At 49.2% G+C, this 19,673-nt stretch overlaps 1 protein-coding gene across 1 annotated transcript in view; it reads left to right on the top strand.

Moving 5' to 3' along the window:
• The window catches only part of SECISBP2L (SECIS binding protein 2 like), a 96,456-nt gene that overhangs the window by 51,011 nt on the left and 25,772 nt on the right, over positions 1-19,673 (top strand). Inside the window, exons 11-12 of the mRNA XM_069766037.1 lie at positions 7,744-7,885; positions 17,348-17,517. Coding sequence (XP_069622138.1) covers positions 7,744-7,885; positions 17,348-17,517 — 312 coding nt within the window. The remainder of the gene's footprint in view (positions 1-7,743; positions 7,886-17,347; positions 17,518-19,673) is intronic.

Genomic DNA, 19,673 nt, shown 5'->3' with positions numbered 1-19,673 from the left:
AGTCCTCATTCAGGCTCTACCTATGCCCATCCCCACACAGGCCTCCTGACCCATTACACTTGTGCCCGCTGTAAGAGAAAGTGGGCATCAGGCCAGCCATCACCTTTCTGTCTGTCCTGCTGTCCTTCCACCATGTCTGTCCCTCAGGAAGCTCCTATTGCTTGGGATGAGTGCACTCCCCCGGAGTGGGCTGTTGCTATGTCTGTCAGTCTCAGTCCTGACAAAAGTGTCCCAGTCCCTGGTACAGGTCCTGGAACGCTTGCTGCTTCTATCTTCTGCCACCAGTGCCACGAACGCCTCCCATGGCGATTCGCTCGCACCTGACCACGTCCCGCAGAGGGTCAAATTTGAGAAAGGATCCAGAAAGAGGACTCTGTCTAGCTCCTCATCCAGCTCTCCGGAACACGTGGCACCATCTAGAATACCCCTCTCCACCTGTTCCCCCTCCTCTGAGGCGGACTTCGGGTCGGATGTACTTTCGCACTCAGTCTCATACAGATACAGATCAGACCTCTGGCACGCAGGGCATGGTAGATAGCCTTATTTCGGCTATTATTCAAACCCTTGAACTTAAGGAGGAGGATTCCACCTCCCAGGAGGACTCCATTTCATTCAAACGGGTGAAACAGCCCTCTAGAGTTTTTCCCAATTACAAAGAGTTTGAGAATACTACCTCTAGACACTGGGAACAACCCAGAAAACGTTTTCCAGGAAGAAGCGTCTGGATATCTTGTACCCCTTTAATCCAGACCTAGTGAGCAATTGGTCTGATTCCCCTAAGGTAGACCTGCCTGTCTCTCGTCTATCCTCGCAGAAAGTTCTGTCTATCCCTGATGCAGCGTCTCTTAAGGACGCTACGGACAGGCAAATTGAGGTTTTAACCAAATCAGCCTTTGAGGCGTCTGGCGCCTCTCTCTGGCCGAATGTCGCCTCCTCTTGGGTGGCGAAAGCCCTGTCTGCCTGGGCCAAGATACTTTGCAGGGGCATCGTTGCATCGGCTACTTCGGAGGGACTAGCTGATTTAGCGGGCCAGATTGTACATGCGGGGAAATATCTGTTAAATGCCTCATTGGATGCGGCTGCTTGTTCCGCAAGACCAAACAGCAACATCATTGCTGTGGCTGAAGGCGTGGAACGCTGACCCCGCTTCTAAAAAGTCTCTCACTGGCCTTCCGTTTGAGGGCTTCAGGCTCTTTGGCACTAAGCAACATTTGCAAAGAGTTTGTATGTTCTCTCCGTGTTTGCGTGGGTTTCCTCCGGGCACTCCGGTTTCCTCCCACATTCCAAAGACATTCTGATAGGGAACCTAGATTGTGAGCCCCAACGAGGATAGTGATGATAATGAGTGCAACCTGTAAAGCGCTGCGGAATATGTTAGCGCTATATAAAAATAAAGATTATTATTATTATTATCTCCGACGCTACAGGTGGAAAGAGCACCTCTCTCCCTTAATCTAGGCCTAAGCGCCCCTTTGATCGTAGGGGACCCCAGTCCTTTCGTCCCTTCCGGCCCTTCTCCTTCTCTTGCCGTTCCCGCTCAGCAGGAACGGAGAAAACCTCCCTTCAGGCCTACCCCTCACTGGAGGGCCAAGAGTCGCTCCTCTAAACCTTCCAGATCTCGCGGCCACAGATTCTCTTCAAAATGACGGGTCAGCCCCACCTAGAAATCTTTCCAGGGTGGGAGGCAGGCTTCTTCTGTTCACCGAGGCTTGGTTATCGGTAGTCGACGACGCCTGGGTCAGGGAGATTGTCACATCAGGCTACAAAATAGAATTTTCTTCGCCCCCATGAAGACGTTTCTTCCTCTCCCATCCACCCAAGCAGCTGTCCCATGCCCCAGGGCTCCTCCAGGCCGTCGATGCCCTCCTCACCTCAGGAATGATCGTTTCTGTTCTTTACCCCATAGTTTGTAAGCTTGCGAGCAGGGCCCTCACTCCTCCTGGTATCTGTTTTGAACTGTATTTCTGTTATGCTGTAATGTCTATTGTCTGTACAAGTCCCCTCTATAATTTGTAAAGCGCTGCGGAATATGTTGGCGCTATATAAATAAAATTATTATTATTATTATTTACCGTGAGCGGTTTACGGGTTTTTACTCAATCCGTTCGTGGTTCCAAGAGAAGACGTCTCTCTCCGCCCGATTTTGAATCTTAAGCAGTTGAACCGCCACCTTCGGGTTCGATACTTCAAGATGGAGTCACTGCGCTCGGTGATCGCTTCCATGGAACCGGGGGATTATCTGTGCTCTGTGGACATTCAGGATGCGTACCTGCATATTCCGATTTGTCAGCAGCATCAGAGGTTCCTTCGTTTCGCTATCCAGGAACATTACCAGTTTACAGCTCTCCCGTTTGGACTAGCGTCCGCCCACAGGGTCTTTATGAAAGTAACGGCTGCGGTCATGGCCATCCTTCATTCAAAGGGGATCCTCATAATCCCTTATCTCGACGACCTTCTGGTCAAGGGTCCGTCTCACCGGGACTGCGACCAGAGTCTCCAGATCACTCTGGACACGCTGATCCGCCTCGGCTGGATAATCAACAGGGACAAGTCGACCTTGATTCCAACTCAACGCCTCGAGTTCCTGGGCATGGAATTCAACACCATCCAAGCTCGGGTCTTCCTCCTGAAAGAGAAGTTCTCTCTCCGCCAGGGCATCAAAGCCTTAAAGCGCCTGGTTCCTCTGCCTCTACGGCTCTGCATGAGAGTACTAGGGAAGATGGTCGCTTCCATGGAAGCAGTACCTTACGCTCAATTTCATTCTCGCCCTCTCCAGCTGGCTCTCCTGTCTGCCTGGGACAAGAACCCACTTTCCCTAGATTGAGAGAAAGGCGAATTGGGCAATGTGAGACAGTCTCTCACTTGGTGGACGCTTTCCGCCTCCATCAAGCGCGGGAGGTCATTTCTCCCCCTCCGCTGGCAGATCATCACCACTGACGCCAGTCTTCAAGGGTGGGGTGCGGTCTTTCTCCATCACACAGCGCACGGTCACTGGAAGGTTCAGAAGACCCTTCTCCCCATCAATCTCTTGGAGATCAGGGCGATCTTCCTCGCCCTCCTCTGCTAGCAACCCCTCCTAGCGGGAAATCCGGTCCGCGTTCAGTCAGACAACGCCACGGCCGTGGCTTACAAAAACCATCAGGGAGGGACTCGCAGCAAGCAGATCATGAGGGAGGTGTCAAACATTCTACACTGGGCAGAGAACCACGTTCCTACAATCTCAGCTGTCCACATTCCAGGGTTGCACAATTGGGAAGCCGACTTCCTCAGCCGTCAGTCAGGGCCTCGCGTCAGGCGAGTGGTCTCTCCATCCCACCGTCTTCAACCAAATATGTCAGAGATGGGGAGTTCCGGACGTCAACGTTCCCCAGTATGTAACCTGGTCTCTGGACCCGATGGCCGTTGGTTGCGACACCCTGGTGATCCCGTGGGCAGAGTACCACATGCCCTATCTTTTTCCTCCTCTTCCCTTGATCCCAAGGGTCGTAAAAAAGATAAAGGCAGAGAGGGTTCCCGTTCTCTTAATAGCTCCAGATTGGCCTCGCAGGGCCAGGTACGCGGAGCTAGTAAACATGCTGTCGGACGCCCCCTGGAGACTTCCAGACCGTCCGGATCTTTTATCGCAGGGGCTCCTCTTCCACCCGAATTCTCGGTCTCTGAATTTAATGGTATGGCCGTTGAGGCCGCGGTCTTAAGGGACGCAGGTTTTTCTCACAGCGTCATACAGACCATGATAAAAGCTAGGAAACCGGCTTCTTCTCGCATTTATCATAGATGTTGGAAGGCCTTATTCCGATGGTGCGACGACAACAACTTGTTCCCTATGGTTTTATCCCTTCCTTCAGTCCTTGGCTTCCTTCAAGCATGTCTTTATTCGTGCCTTTCTTTGAGTACTTTAAAGGGCCAGGTCTCCGCCCTGTCCATCCTTTTCCAAAGGGACCTAGCTTCCCTTCCACAAGTCAGCACTTTCCTCCAAGGTGTTCCCCACATAGCACCTCCTTATCATTCCTCGGTTGAGCCATGGGATCTCAACCTCGTTCTCTGCGCCCTCCAACGTGCGCCTTTTGAACCAATCCAGGACATTTCCCTTTCTCTCCTATCTTGAAAGGTGGCCTTCCTGGTCGCCATCACCTCTATTAGGAGGGTATCCGAGTTAGCGGTATTATCCTGCCATTCTCCTTTCCTAATTCTGCACCAGGACAAAGTAGTCTTGCGGCCTGTTCCTTCCTTTCTACCAAAAGTAGTTTCGGCTTTTCACATCAACAGGACATCGTCCTTCCTTCCTTGTGCCCTTCCCCGGTCCATCCCTTGGAGAAATCTCTCAACGAGCTGGATTTGGTCAGGGCTATCCGAGTCCATCTTACCAGAACTGCTACTTTTCGCCAGTCCGATCCTCTGTTTGTCATCTCTGAATGTCGTCGAAAAGGGCTCCTCGCTTCTAAATCTACTATTGCTCGTTGGATTTGTTCGGTTCTGGAGGCATACTACGTTCAGGATAAACAGCCTCCTCCCGTGGTGAGGGCTCACTCTGCCCGGGCTGTGGGAACTTTTTGGGCCGTTCGTCACCAGGCGTCGGCTTTGCAGGTCTGCAAAGCTGCAACCTGGTCATCCCCTCACACCTTCATAAGGTTCTACAAGGTGCATACTCAGGCTTCTGCGGATGCAGGCCTGTGTAGGAAGATACTGCAGGCGACGGTTTCCCACCGGCCGACCTAAGTCTTCTTTTCTCGGACTATTTTTTTTTTTTCCCCCCACCCTTGGGACTGCTTTTAGACGTCCCATGGTTACCTGTGTCCCCCAATGAAGCGAGAGAGGGATTTTTGGTTCTTACCGTAACATCTTTCTTGGAGCCTTCATTGGGGGACACAGCACCCTCCCTTTATTTTGTACAATGTTGGCCAACGTGCCGTTGTTTTGGGTTGGTACATAGATTGAGTTCCTTATACTTACTCCTACGACTGCTTTAGCACCAAACTGAGTTGCATTGTGCATGTCGGAGGGTGTATACTGCCGAGGAGGTGTTAACGTTTCCTTATTTGCATAGTGTCAGCCTCCTAACAACAGCAGCATACACCCATGGTTACCTGTGTCCCCCAATGAAGGCTCGAAGAAAGAGATTTTACGGTAAGAACCAAAATCCCTCTTTTCTCACGCTGTCATGTGCATGACAGCGCGACAAACGCTGCTTCTGATCGGCAGTAAAATCATTATCACCGGTCAGGCAGCCGTGGTTCCCACGCTGTCATTTGACAGCGTGAGCCTGCAGCTGTGATTGGAGGTAAAATGTTTACCTTTGGTGTCAGTTGATGGGAGTATTGATTTCATCACCCTATGCCTGCTACTGCTAATAACAGTGAGAGCAGGTGGCGCTGACGGGAGTATTCATCAGCTGGCACCTGTGCTCTAAATAAAGAAGTAAAAAAAAAACCAGCATGGTTTTTCTCCTGTATTTTTGATAACCAGCCAGACAAAACTGACAGCTGAGAGGTGAAACCCTCACCTCTCAACATTAGCCAGGTTGTTTATCAAGAATAGAGTGGTTCCCGTGCTGTTTCTTTTAACTATTTAAATAAACGACATGGGGTCCCCGTATTTCTTGACAACCAGACAAGCTAAAGCAGACAGCTGGGGGCTGGTATTTTTGGGCTTGTAAGGGACCATGGATATTGTGCCCCATGCCGTAATCCATCTGTGCGACATTTGCTTTTCAGCATGAACGGTGGCATTTGAACTTTTTCTCACTTTTCTAGCGGTGATCTTACCAAGGTCACCGCACTTCATTGGCCCGGCAGGTAACGCAGCTTTAGTGACCTGCGATAACCTTGATGACATCACCTCTGGTCACTGAGGTCAGCCTGGACGGTCGCATCTTGGCACCATCCAGGTTGAAAACTGTTTATCCCCAGACATGGATTACAGCATGGGACAGAACGACGGACAAGTGAGGGATATGGTTGTTTGTTTTTTATTTTTGCTCTATTAAATGAGACTGTCTTAATTGGAATGGGCGTTAGTTGAGTATAACTGTGTTTATTATTTTTAAAGACGCCTCTCCATTACTAATCCGTGGGTTTGATGTCAGACAATATAAATGTGACATCAACCAAACAAATATGAAGAGCCGGGAACAGCGCCAGAATTGGAGCACCTAATAGAATCACATTTTCTGGGTGGCTGCGGGCTGCTATTTTTAGGCTGGGGGGACAATATTCATGGCCCCTTACAAGTCTGAGAATACCAATCCCCCAGCTCTCTGCTTTAGCTTAGCTGGTTGTCAAAAAATTGGAGGACCGATTGCTGTTTTTTTTTTTTATTATTTAAATAATTTTAAAAAACATGTGGGGACCCCTCTATTTTTGATCAGCAGCTGTGCTAATGCTGACATCTGAGGGTTGCAGCCCAAGCTGTCAGTTTTGCCTGGCTGGTTATCAAAAATATGGGGGAACCTATTCAGTGTTTTTGTGTGTTTTTTTTTTTGTTTTGTTTTTTTTTCTTATAATTTATCTAGATCGCATGCGTCAGCTGATGAATTTTCCCATCAGCCTCCGCCTGCTCTTGCTGTTATTGGCGGCAGCAGGTGTAGGCTGATAGGAGCAGTAGTCCCATCAGCCGACACCAGTGACCAGAGGAAAACCTTTTACCTCCGATCACAGCTGTCATTTGACACATGGGAACCGCGGCTGTCTGACCAGCGGTAAACATTTTTTTACTGCCCATCAGAAGTGTTTGGCGTGCACATGACAGCGTGGCAAACACGAGAATGTTCAGCCCCCCCATTCAAGTGAATCTGGTTTGGGTCGGGGTACTCCTGGTACTTGAACCCAAACTTTTTTTTCTTTTTTAAGTGTTCGGCTGAACCCACCTGACCCGAACATCCAGGGGTCCGCCCATCTCTACTCCTTATGTATAAATGCTTTCCTTCTATTGGGCTCTTGTTGCTTTATGCAACAGGTGAAATCAGAGTAAATACAAATGGGTGTGCACAGTAGGCCGATTTGCAAAGCGTTCCAAGGGGGACATGTGATTGTGGACGTGATCAGGGGGTCTCATCTGCCTCACTCCATGTTACATGATCAAAGAATAAAATGTGACAAATTCCAAGCAGCAGTGAATTATCATTTTTTTGACTTGTGACATACAAGTCATTAATTCAAAACAGGTGAGAAATATTTAGGCACCAGTAGATGATATGTTGTAAAAACCAACAACTCTTCAAGAAAATTTTGATGCTTGTGGTGCAGTAGCCAACAAGTATTATGTAAACATGAAAAAATATAGACAGGCAGCACTCACGGTTTCCTGTGGTGAAAAGAAGTCCTTTATTTCTATTCATACGGACATTCAAAGTTTCATAGCGAAGTGTTAGGGGAGATATGCAGGGAGATGGAAGGACGACCACTGTTTTGCGCACAGGTGGCGCTTTTACAGGTCGTTTCAACTCCCACATATCTCCCCTCACACCACTATACCTCTTTGAATGTCCTTATGAATTGAAATAAAGGACTTCTTTACACCACAGGAAGCAGTGAGTGCTGCCTTTCTATATTTTTTTCTTGTTTGCATACAAGTCATTAGTAAGTTGACTTGGTGATTATAAGCTTATTATAATATTTTTAGTGGTGGAGAACTTTTTATCTGAGTAATTGTTCTAGTATGCTAGTAACATTGTGCCATTTCTGTTCTGATCCAGTACTATTTTCTGAAACCTTGTATCATTTTTCATGGCCTGTGTCTGCTTTACAGGAAGCTTTATCTAAAGCATCTGGTAAGAAAAGCAAGACACCAGTTCAGCTAGATTTAGGGGACATGCTGGCAGAATTGGAGAGGCAACAGCAAGCAATGAAAGCTCGTCAGATTACGAACACCAGGCCATTATCATACACAGGTATGTTATCTGCCTTATGGTATGTTCACACTGGGCATTTTTTCTGCCTTTTTTTCTATACACACACGTATATATTAAATAGATAGAAGATAAGCCGGCAATTCAGCAGCCGTGTATAGTGAAATCACAGCAGGAGCTGACAGGATAGAAAAGATGGATTACATACACATAGAATAGATAGTTATACAGATATCAGGGACATATACAATTAGTACAGTGTGCAGTTAACTGTACATGTATTTAATTATTAAAAGATTGTTTTTCTGCAAAAAATGGCGTGGGCTCACGCGTAACTTTTGTAACCAGCAGAGGGAAAGCCGACAGCTGGGGTTCAATGTTTATAGCCTGGGAAGCAGGTAATACCCATGAAGCTTCCCAGGCTATTAAAGGGAATCTGTCACCTAATTTTGGCCATATAAACTGCGGCCACCGCCATCAGGGGCTTATCTACAGCATTCTGTAATGCTGTAAATAAGCCCCCCATGTAACCTGAAAGATAAGAAAAACAAATTAGATTATACTCACCCAGGGGCTGTCCCGGTTCGGGTCCGATGGGCGTCACAGGTCCAGGTCCGGCGCCTCCCATCTTCATACGATGTTGTCATCTTCCTTGCTTCTGTTGCGGCTCCTGTGCAGGGCTACTGATTTGCCCTATAGCGGGCAGCGTAAAGTACTGCAGTGCGCAGGTGCTGGGCCATTTCTGACCTTTCCCGGAGCCTGCGCACTGCAGTACTTTTGCTCTGCCCTCAAAAGGGGAGATAAATTACGCCTTAGGAAGCAAAGAAGAGGACTTCATCGCATGAAGATGGGAGGCGCTAGACCCAGATCTGTGATGCCCATCGGACCGGACCGCCCCTGGGTGAGTATAATCTAACTTGTTTTTCTTATCTTTCAGGTTACATCGGGGCTTATGTACAGCATTACAGAATGCTGTAGATAAGCCTCTGATGGCGGTGGCCGCAGTTTTTAGGGCCAAAATTAGGTGACAGGTTCCCTTTAACATCAGCTCACAGCTGTATACTTAGCTTTTCTTTATCGCCTCTCATTGGGGGACACAGGAACCATGGGTGTATGCTGCTGCCACTAGGAGGCTGACACTATGCAAATAAAAAAGTTAGCTCCTCCTCTGCAGTGTACACCCCACCGACTGGCATTATACTCTTCAGTTTAGCTTAGTGTCAGTAGGAGGTGGACACGGGTCTTTCATTAGACCCTTATCTACCTCAATGTGCGTCGTTTCTTTTCAGGTTTTTCCGGATGGGATACAGGGTGAGCAGTCACACCTGTATTCCCACAATCGGACTATGAGTACGGCGTGTACTGCCACCCCGTATCCTCATAGATCCCTCTCCAGGACCAAGATCCTAGCACACAATCGTGCTTAGAAGTCCGGTCCTGGCTCCGTCCCTCGCCCACCAGAGCCTGTCGGTTGGAGGAGACGAGGACGTCCATCAGCTCCCTGGACGTCTGATACCTTCCCAAGGTTTGAGGTTAGTAACGGACAGCGTGGGATGATTTTAGGTGAGTATACTTCCCGGGGGTCCCTTGTTTTCAGTATTCCAGGCCACCTTTTTGGCCTGGTCGGTGTGCCTTAAAGGGGTCCCAGTATTCAGCAGGGGTCCTCGCAGCACTTTTCCCCTTTCCCTGCGCGGTGGTCCTGTCTGGCGCGGCGGTTTTCTGCCAGCCGTGCTACCTTTCCTCACCTAGCACCACCGCGGTCCCCCGGCGGCCTTTCTTCCTGATTCAGGCCCCGGCTTTTTCCGGGGCCTACTTCCGGCGTTACGCAGCAGTGCTTCCCGCGCCTTTAATTCTGGGCAGCGCCTGCACCGCAGTGCTTCTCCGGCGGCCGCCGGCTTCTAATTTAGGCCCCGGCTTTTCCCGGGGCCTACTTCCGGCGATGCCGCTCGCCCACTTCCCTTTTACTCGGGCGGGCTTTTTCCCCGCCGAACATCCCCACCTCGGCACGAGGCGTTGCTCCGCCCACCGACGCCATCTTTGTACTCCTGGCACGCACGTCCCTGATATCGGTGTGCTGCAGGGGCTTACTGGGGGTTCGGATTCACCTGGCTGGACTGCTGCACATCCAGAGGGGAAGAGCATTCCTTCTTACCTTCCCTGAGGGACCACGACCTGGGCTGCGTCTTCTGTCTGGTATTTCGTCAGCCGTAAGTAGCTCTGCAACTGCAGACTGACACCCCCCTCTGCTCCCACTGTCCCCTACCCTCTGGCATTCTCTTCACACCTTTCCCTCAGCTCAGTCCTCTCCGCTCTGTCAGGCCTCCAGCAACCCGATTGTTCCCACCGCCCAGGATTCCCCTGCCGATCCGCCGAGAGTGATACCCCCATCCCAGGCTGGGCTTCCTCTCTGTCACAATCGGTGTCCAATCTAACACGGGTGTCTCAAACTCTGGTTTCCGTGCTGGATCGATTATCTCTACAGACCCCCGCAGTAGCCTGCGGGTCGCAGGAGCCTCCGTCCGAGCCCTCCATGACAAGCCGCAAAAGGTCCAGACAGGAACGATGGTCTGAGTCCTCTTCTCGCTCCATCTCGCCACACGATCCTCCTCTGCGGTCGGCGTCCTCCCGATCCTCCTCCCCTGAGTCAGGCGAGACGTTCTCTGATGCGCCCTCGGAGGATATTTCGGAGCTGGATTCTAACCAAATCGCCACCATGAGAGATATGGTCCAGAATCTCATTGGAGCTGTAAAGCAGACCTGTGGCATCAAGGATCCCTCTACGGAATCCGCAGATCAGGCGGTTTCATTTAGACGGGCTAAACCACCTTCCAAGTTTTTTGCTCCTCATCCTGAATTCGAGGAAATCGTGTCCAGAGAGAGAGAGAGAACCCGACCAGACGTTTTCAGAGGGGAAAACACCTGGGTGTGTTTATATACTCTTTCTCCTGAACTTACCGCCAATTGGACGGTCTCTCCCTCGGTGGATCCCCCTGTTTCCAGGCTGTCCACCAACACGGTGCTTCCACTGTCCCGCGGAGCATCACTGGAGGATTCTAACGATAGAGTTATAGAATCCTTTGCGTAGTCAGCCTTTGAAGCGGCTGCGCGGCTCTATGCCCAGCTTTTGCTTCCACTTGGGTTTCAAAATCCATTTCCAAATGGGCCAAAGAACTTTGCCGAGTTATCCTGGATGGGGTACCTCCCGTGCATCTTGCCAACCAGATTTCCCACCCTGGTGAATATCTGGTCTCTGCCTCTCTGGACGCCGCGTCTTGTGCAGCTCAGGCGTCCAGCAATGCTGTTGCCATCCGCCGGACCGTTTGGCTCAAGGCCTGGCAGGCGGACTTATCTTCCAAAAAGTCCCTTACCAGTCTGCCCTTCCAAGGCTCTCGTCTCTTTGGTTCCAAGCTGGACCAAATCATTAAGGACGCCACCGGGGGTATAAGTTCTCTTCTCACCCAGGCTAAGCCTCCTCGGCATGACTCTCGGCAAGAGCCCAGCCCACCTCCCAGGTTGGGCGGCCGTCTTCTCTTCTTCAGGGACGCGTGGATCTCCGCAGTGGAGGATGCATGGGTCGGGGAAGTTGTATCCCGGAGATACAAGATAGAGTTTGTTTCTCAACCCCGGGATCGTTTCTTCGAATCCCGACCTCCAAGAGATCCCGCTCTAGTTTCGGGTTTCTTCGCAGCCATCGCTTCGCTTCTCAAAGCCGGGGTAATCGTTTCCGTCCCAGAAAAAGAACGGTTCACAGGTTTCTACTCGAACCTTTTTGTGGTACCGAAAAAAGACGGCAAGGTTCGCCCCATTCTGGACCTCAAATTGCTGAACAGGAGGGTTCGTCTGAGACACTTCAGGATGGAATCCCTTCGTTCAGTAATTGCTTCCATGGAGGCTCAGGAATTTCTGTGTTCCATAGATATTTAGGACGCCTACCTCCATGTTCCGATATTCCCAGGACATCGCCGATCCTGCGCTTTGCAGTGCTTCAGGAACATTTTCAGTTCGTCGCCCTGCCTTTCGGTCTTTCGCCCCAAGAGTTTTCACGAAGCTCATGGCGGCACTGTTGGCAGTCTTGAGGGTCAGAGGCCTGGTTCTGTTTCCATACCTCAACGACATACTCATCAAGGCTCCATCATTTTCTCAGGCCCGCCAAAGCCTGTCCATCGTTCTCGACACCCTAGCCCACTTCGGGTGGCTGGTCAACCAGAAGAAGTCCTGCCTTATTCCTTCTTAGCGCATCATCTTTCTGGGCATGCTCTTCGACACTCGTCAGACCAAGGTCTTTCTTCCCGAAGACAAGAGATCCATCCTTCGTCGGGACATACGCATGCTTCAGGGCCTTCGGTCTCCCTCCTTCCGATCGGCCATGAAGGTTTTGGGGAGGATGGTAGCAACATTGGAAGCGATTTCTTTCGCCCAGTTTCACTCGCGACCTCTTCAGCAAGCCATCCTCTCTCGGTGGGACAGGTCTGTCTTCTCCCTAGACCACCCGATCCAACTTTCTCCCCGGGTCAAACGGTCTCTCAACTGGTGACTCACGTCACCTCTCGTCTCCCAGGGCAGATCTTTCCTTCCAGTTCACTGGCAAGTGGTGACGACGGATGCCAGCCTGCTCGGCTGGGGCGCGGTGTTTCGCCACCTGACGGTTCAGGGCCGTTGGTCGGCGCAGGAGTCAACGTTGCCGATCAATGTCCTTGAGATCCAGGCCATTTTTCTGTCCCTTCGTCGCTGGGAAAGGATTCTCAGGGGCCTTCCAATCCGAATCCAGACGGACAATGCCACGGCGGTGGCATATGTCAACCATCAAGGGGGGACTCTGAGTTCCTTGGCCGAGGTATCTAAGATCCTCCTCTGGGCAGAGGCAACGGTTCCGGTGATATCCGCGGTGCATATCCCCGGCGTGGACAATTGGGCCGCCGACTTCCTCAGCCGTGAGGGTCTCGCGGCAGGGGAATGGTCCTTGCATCCGGAGGTCTTCCATCAGATTTGTCTTCGATGGGGGACTCCGGACGTGGACCTCACGGTGTCTCGAATGAACAGGAAGGTTCTGCAGTTTGTCTCCAGGTCTCGCGATCCTCTTTTAGTGGGTGTCGACGCTCTGGCCATTCCTTGGTCACAGTTCGTGCTGCCCTACCTGTTCCCACCCCTTCCATTACTTCCCAAACTGTTGGGAAAAAAAAAAAAAGTGGAAGGGGTGCTGGTCATTCTGATCGCCCCGGATTGGCCCAGGAGAGCTTGGTTCGCGGAGCTCGTCAATCCTCTCGCAGACGCTCCCTGGCGCCTTCCAGACGGACCCGATCTGCTGTCTCAGGGTCCGATCTGCCACCCGAATTTTCAGTCGCTCAGTTTAACGGCGTGGCTGTTGAGACTGCAGTTCTAAGAGCATCCGGCCTTTCGGACCGGGTGATTCACACCATGATTCAGGCTCGGAAGCCTTCGTTTTCCAGGGCCTATTATCGTACCTGGAAGGCTTACTTCCGTTGGTGCGAGTCCATCCGCGTTTCTTCTATGTCCTTTTCCCTGCCTTCCATTTTGGCCTTCCTTCAGGCAGGACTGGATTCGGGCCTAGTTCTTAGTTCCCTGAAGGGCCAGGTCTCTGCGCTTTCCATCCTTTTTCAGAAGACTTTAGCCTCCCGACCACAGGTTAAGACCTTACTTCAAGGAGTAGCACACGCTGTCCCTCCATACAGGGCCCCTGTGGATTCATGGGATTTAAACCTGGTCCTGGGCGTTCTAGGGCTTCCCCCTTTGAGCCTCTCAGGGAGATTCCCCTGTCAGTTCTATCTTGGAAGGTGGCCATTACTTCTATCCGCCGCGTTTCCGAGTTGGCGGCCCTCTCTTGCCGTCCTCCGTTCTTGGTCATTCACCAGGACAAGGTGGTCGTCAGGCCTCCGCCTTCCTTCCTTCCTTCCTAAGGTGGTTTCCACCTTTCGCCTCTACGAGGACATCGTTCTACCTTCCTTTTCTCCAGCTCCGACTCATCCCCTGGAGCGATCGTTGAACAAGCTGGACCTCGTCAGGGCAGTGAGGATCTACCTGGATAGAACGTCCACTTTCCGGAAGACGGATTCTCTTTTCGTCTTTCCTGATGGCACGCGCAGAAGCCAATCGGCTTCTAAGGCGACTATTGCTCGCTGGATCAGAACGGCAATTCTGGAGGCTTACCGCGTCAAGAACAGAGTGCCCCCTCCTGGGATCAAGGCTCACTCTACCCGGGCAGTCGGCGCCTCCTGGGCGGTGCACCACAGGGCTTCCGCCCTACAGCTTTGCAAAGCGGCAACCTGGTCTTCCATCCACGCGTTCGCCAAATTTTACAAGGTCCATACCTACGCGTCGGCGGACGCCAGCCTAGTCAGAAGGATCTTGGAGGCGGCAGGGGTCAGTCCTCTGACCTGATGGAAGTCCGTTTTTTCCCGCCCTTGGGACTGCTTTGGGACGTCCCATGGTTCCTGTGTCCCCCAATGAGAGGCGATAAAGAAAACAGGATTTTTGGTTGCTTACCTTACCGTAAAATCTGTTTCTTGGAGCCTCCATTGGGGGACACAGCTCCCTCCCAATGTTTCTGTTATCTGTTCTATGACTGTTCTCACGTTTACAGTTCTCAAGTTTGTGGTTATGGTTTTCAACCTTGTTATTTTTCTCCTACTGCTTTCTCACTAACTGAAGAGTATAATGCCAGTCGGTGGGGTGTACACTGCAGAGGAGGAGGTAACTTTTTTATTTGCATAGTGTCAGCCTCCTAGTGGCAGCTGCATACACCCATGGTTCCTGTGTCCCCCAATGGAGGCTCCAAGAAACAGATTTTACGGTAAGCAACCAAAAATCCTGTTTTACTGGCTATTAAAATGGGGACCCTAAAAAAATTACGTGGGGTCCCCCTATAATTAATAACCAGCAAAGGCTCTGCAGACAGCAGGGGGCTGAAATTAATAGCGTAGGAAGTGGCCATGGATACTGGCATATAGCGTCGCTCTTCCCACTTGTCCTGTAGCAGTGGCATGATAGTTGGATGGTTGATATCACCGTTGTATTGTCAGGTGACATCAAGCCACGAGGTTAGCTATGGAGAGGCGTCAATAAGACACTCTCATTACTAACCCCATAGTCATATTGTATAAAAACACACACCAAGAATTAAGTCCTTTTAATTGAAAGAAAGACACAGACTAGTTTAATATATCTTAATTAAACCGTACTGATGACCTCGCCTATTCCACCAACACCATTGTCTCCTTCAAGACAATTAAAATTAAAAAACAACAATGTCTTTCACCTTCCATCGTTCTGTCCCACACCGCAATCCATGTCTAGGGGATAAACAGTTTTCAACCTGGACGGTGCCAAGATGCGACCGTCCAGCCTGAGAACCACTGATGAATGAGCTGCTGCAGCCTTAGTGACTAGCGGTGACGTCACTGAGGCTGCGTTCCCGGCCGAGCTGAACTGTGGTGGCCTCAGTAAGATCCCCTCTAGCACCTTGAGAAAGTCGCGTGGTGCAGAGCTGAGTTCACCGCAGTGAATTTGACTCTGTACTGTGCGACTTTCTCACGGTGCTAGTGGGGATCTCACTGAGGTCACTGCAGTTCAGCCTAGCTGGGAACGCAGCCTCAGTGACGTCACCGCTAATCACTGAGGCTGCACTCGCAGCAGCTCATTCACCAGTGGTTCTCAGCCTGGACAGTGGCATCTTGACACCTTCCAAGTTGAAAACTATTTCTCCCCCCAGACATGATTACGGCGTGGGACAGAACGACGGACAGGTGAGGGATACTGTTGTTTTTTATTTTCATTTTATTACAGAAGACGAGGGCTTCGGTGAAATTAAAAGTTAGGTAAATATAACTGTGTTTTTTATTTTTAAATAAAAAATGTAAAACTGTGTTTGTTTTGTTTTATTTCTAATAAAAGACTTTATTCTGGCTGTGTGTTTATTTACCATGTACGGTAACTATAGGATTAGTAATGGATAGGTGTCTTATAGACGCCTTTCCATTACTAATCCGTCGGCTTGATGTCACCTAACAATATAAAGGTGACATCAACCCCACAAATATGAACCCCAATTGCCATCGCTACAGGGCAAGTGAGAAGAGCCGGTCAAAGCACCAGAATTGGTGCATCTAATAGATGTGCCTTTTCTGTGTGCTATTTTTAAGCTGGGGAGGCCAATTATCCATGGTCCCTTGACAGCCTGAGAATACCAGCTGTCTGCTTTATCAAGGCTGGTTATCAAAAATGGGAGGGACCCCACTCAGTTTTTTTTTTTATTTTTTTAATTATTTAAATAATTGAAAAAAAACAGCATGAATACCCTTCTATTCTTGATAACCAGCCTTGCTAACGCTGACAGCTGAGGGTTGCAACCCCCTGCTGTCAGTTTTGCCTGGCTGGTTATCAAAAATACAGGGGAACCCACACCATTTTTTATTTATTTATTTATTTACAGCGCAGGAGCCTGCTAATGTATACTCCCACAGCCACTCCTGCTCTCACTGTTATTAGCGGCCGCAGGTGTCGTATGATGGGAGCGGTATTCCCATCAGCTGACACAAGGAACCGGAGGTAAACTGTACACCTCCGATCACAGCTTGAGCGCTCATGCTTTCTTTTGACTGTGTGGGAACAGCGGCTCTTTGACCAATGGGGATAGTTTCACCGCTGATCAGAAGCGATGTTAGCCGCGTTGTCATGCATATGACATTGTGTCAAACACTGTATTGTCGGGCCCTCCATTCAAGTGAATGGGGTTCGGGTCCACTCTGCTGAATGACAGGCTGTATGGACGCATCATGCAACCTGCCATCTCTAGATGTAGCGGAGCTGGCTGTGAGGGCACTTACATTCTGCTGTCCTTGACTTTTCTGCAGCAAGTACGCTTTTGATTTTTGATTTATTTTTTTTGTGCTTTTTGTTTTTTCCTCCCTGTGTGTTCTGAAAGCCGTCATTTTTTTTTTATGTTGATATAGCCATATCATATTCTTTTTAAATTTTCTTTTCCGGGACTAGCTGTAATTTTGAATCAAGCCATTTGTTTTACCATATAATGTGCCGTAAAGCAAATTCAAAGTGCAGTGACATTGTGAAGGGGAATAATAAACAGACTTCTCAGATATGACCATGCCAAATACATTATTTTTTTTTTTTTTTTTTTAATCCCCCTACACCTACAATACCACTGTCAGTCTCTAACACACCAGCAATGTTGTCCTTTAAATGACACTGTTAGAGATTGACAGCGGAAATGAAGTTGTACTAATGTGATTAGAGCGCATTCTTGTCTCTAGTTACAGGCGTGTTAAACAGCTGGCCTCTGCAGCAGGCTCCGCTCCTGAGGCGGCTTCATACTTTGCTTAACCACCTATGAATAAAGTGTACCTCATAGGTTAACAAGTTATCTGCTGTGCTACTTACATATTGTCTGATAATAGTTAATATTACTGATCATTTTTATAATTTGTGAAACGGTTTCAAATCTTTTCAATATCAAACAAATGTTTACTTTAGTTGGCAGCACTGTGCCATTTCACACCAAAGAGCACACAAACCGAAATCTCTTCATGAATAGCCAGGCACTAATGGCTTCCCCTAACCCATTGGATTCCACTGCACCCCGGATGAAAAGGGGGAAAGAAAAAGAAATTCCAAAATTAAAACGCCCAACTCCTCTAAAGAAGGTGAGTCATTACGAATGTTTCAGGTTATGTGAAAATGGAAATAGAAAAGTTACTTTAGTACAACTCCTTGTGATCTGGAAAGAGTATTGCAGTGGCATGTTTAGCACGGGATTTGGATGTTTCGTCCCTGGGTACATTTCACCCCCACACATTTCGCCGCCAGCAGTTCGCCCCTGGGTACATTTCGTTCCCGAACATTTCGTCCCTAGCATTTGGCCCCCAGGATGTTTCGCCCCAACACATTTCACCTCCGCATATTTTGCCCCCAGCAGTTCGCCCCCAGCAGTTCACCCTTGGGTACATTTCGCCCCCGCACATTTCGTCCCCAGCATTTGGCCCCCAGGATGTTTCGCCCCCGGATGTTTGTACATTTCGCCCCCTAACATTTCATCCCCAGCATTTGGCCCCCAGGATGTTTCGCCCCCGCACATTTCACGCCCGCACATTTCGTCCCCAGCAGTTTGCCCCCAGGAGTTCACCCACTTCGCCCCTGGCAATTTGCCCCCGGATGTTTCGCACCTGGCAGTTCACCCCCAGCAGTTCGCCCCCGGATGTTTGTACCCTTGCGGTTTATGAATTCCCGTATGCGCTTTTTTTTTGCGTTTTTCTCGCGTTTCTTTCCGGAGGTTACCAATGCAATAATATAGTGGGAAATCCGCAAAAGTAATGAACATGCTGCGTTTTTTACCGCAATGCGTTTTTTTCGCGAAAAAAAGCAACATATGCACAAAAATTGCAAAATGCATTATAAGGCTATGTGTACACATCAGGATTTCTTGCAGAAATTTCCTGAAGAAAACCGGACATTTTCTGCAAGAAATCCGCATGCGTTTTTTCACGTTTTTCTCGCGTTTTTACCACTTGTTTCTGGAGCTTTCCCAATGTATTATATAGCAGTAAAAACGCGAAAAAAATGCAAAATTAATGAACATGCTGCGTTTTTTTTTCCCCCCGGAAAAAATGCAACATATGTACAAAAATTGCAGAATGCATTATAAATGATGGGATGCATATGTATGCGTTTTTAAGTGTTGTTATAGCGCGAAAAATCCTGAATGTGTGCACACAGGCTTAGAAAAGTTTTTGAAAATGTCTTGTTAAAATTGCGGTTAAAATGCTATGACACTATAATGCAATCAGTTGTGAGGTTTACAGATGGAAACATTTTATTAAACATGTCACAAAAGTGCAGCACTCTGTACAGTACTTTTGTGGCATGTGGATTGATGACGGACGGTAATTCATGAACCACAAGGACAAACTGGCGAAACATCCAAACACACAATTCTGGGGGCAAAACGGGGTACAAATATCCGGGAACGAACTGCTGGGGGCGAAACATTGATGACAGACGCAAATTCATGAACCACAAGGGTACAAACATCCTGGGGCGAACTGCCGGGGGCGAAACATTGATAAAGGACAGGATTTCATAAACCACAAGGGTACAAATATCCATGGGCGAACTGCCGGGGGTGAAACATTGATGACGGACAGGAATTCATGAACCACAAGGGCACAAACATCCAGGGGCGAACTGCCGGGGACGAAATGGGCGAACTGCTGGGGGCGAAAAGTGTGCGGGTAAAATGTGCAGTGCGAAACATCCTGGGGGGCCAAATGCTGGGGACAAAATGTGTGGGGGCAAAATGTACCCAGGGGTGAAATGTGCAGGGGAGAAACATCCTGGGGCCAAATGCTGGGGACGAAATGTGCGGGGGCGAAATGTACCCAGGGGCAAACTGCTGGGAGCGAAACATCCTATAACCGTTTAGCACACAGAGAACAAGTTTGTCTGTGCTGCAAAGCCAAACTTGAAGTATTTTGTGCTTCTATGTCTAGAACATGGATTAGTGCTCATTCAGACTTCAGTGATTTTTTTTTTTTCTCCTCTCCCCTAAATGGACCCATAGACCTTGGCATTGGCCTTTCTGATCCAGTTTAATATCTGACAAGCCTCCTTGCTTTTGTTCGGACCACTGGGTCCGAGGAAAAAAAATAGGACTTGTGAACAATCCCATAGCTTTTCATAGGTATGAATGTTAGCCGTGAAAAAACTCTTATCACAATAATTGACATATGCTATGTTCACACATTGCGTTTTCTCTATCGCTTCATTGGGGGACACAGGAACCATGGGTGTATGCTACAGCATA

The sequence above is a fragment of the Ranitomeya imitator genome, chromosome 4 (genome assembly GCF_032444005.1).
Source record: "Ranitomeya imitator isolate aRanImi1 chromosome 4, aRanImi1.pri, whole genome shotgun sequence".
Classification (NCBI taxonomy): Eukaryota; Metazoa; Chordata; class Amphibia; order Anura; family Dendrobatidae; genus Ranitomeya; species Ranitomeya imitator.
Note: the sequence above shows the minus strand (reverse complement) of the source record. Positions and strands in the feature narration are given on the sequence as shown.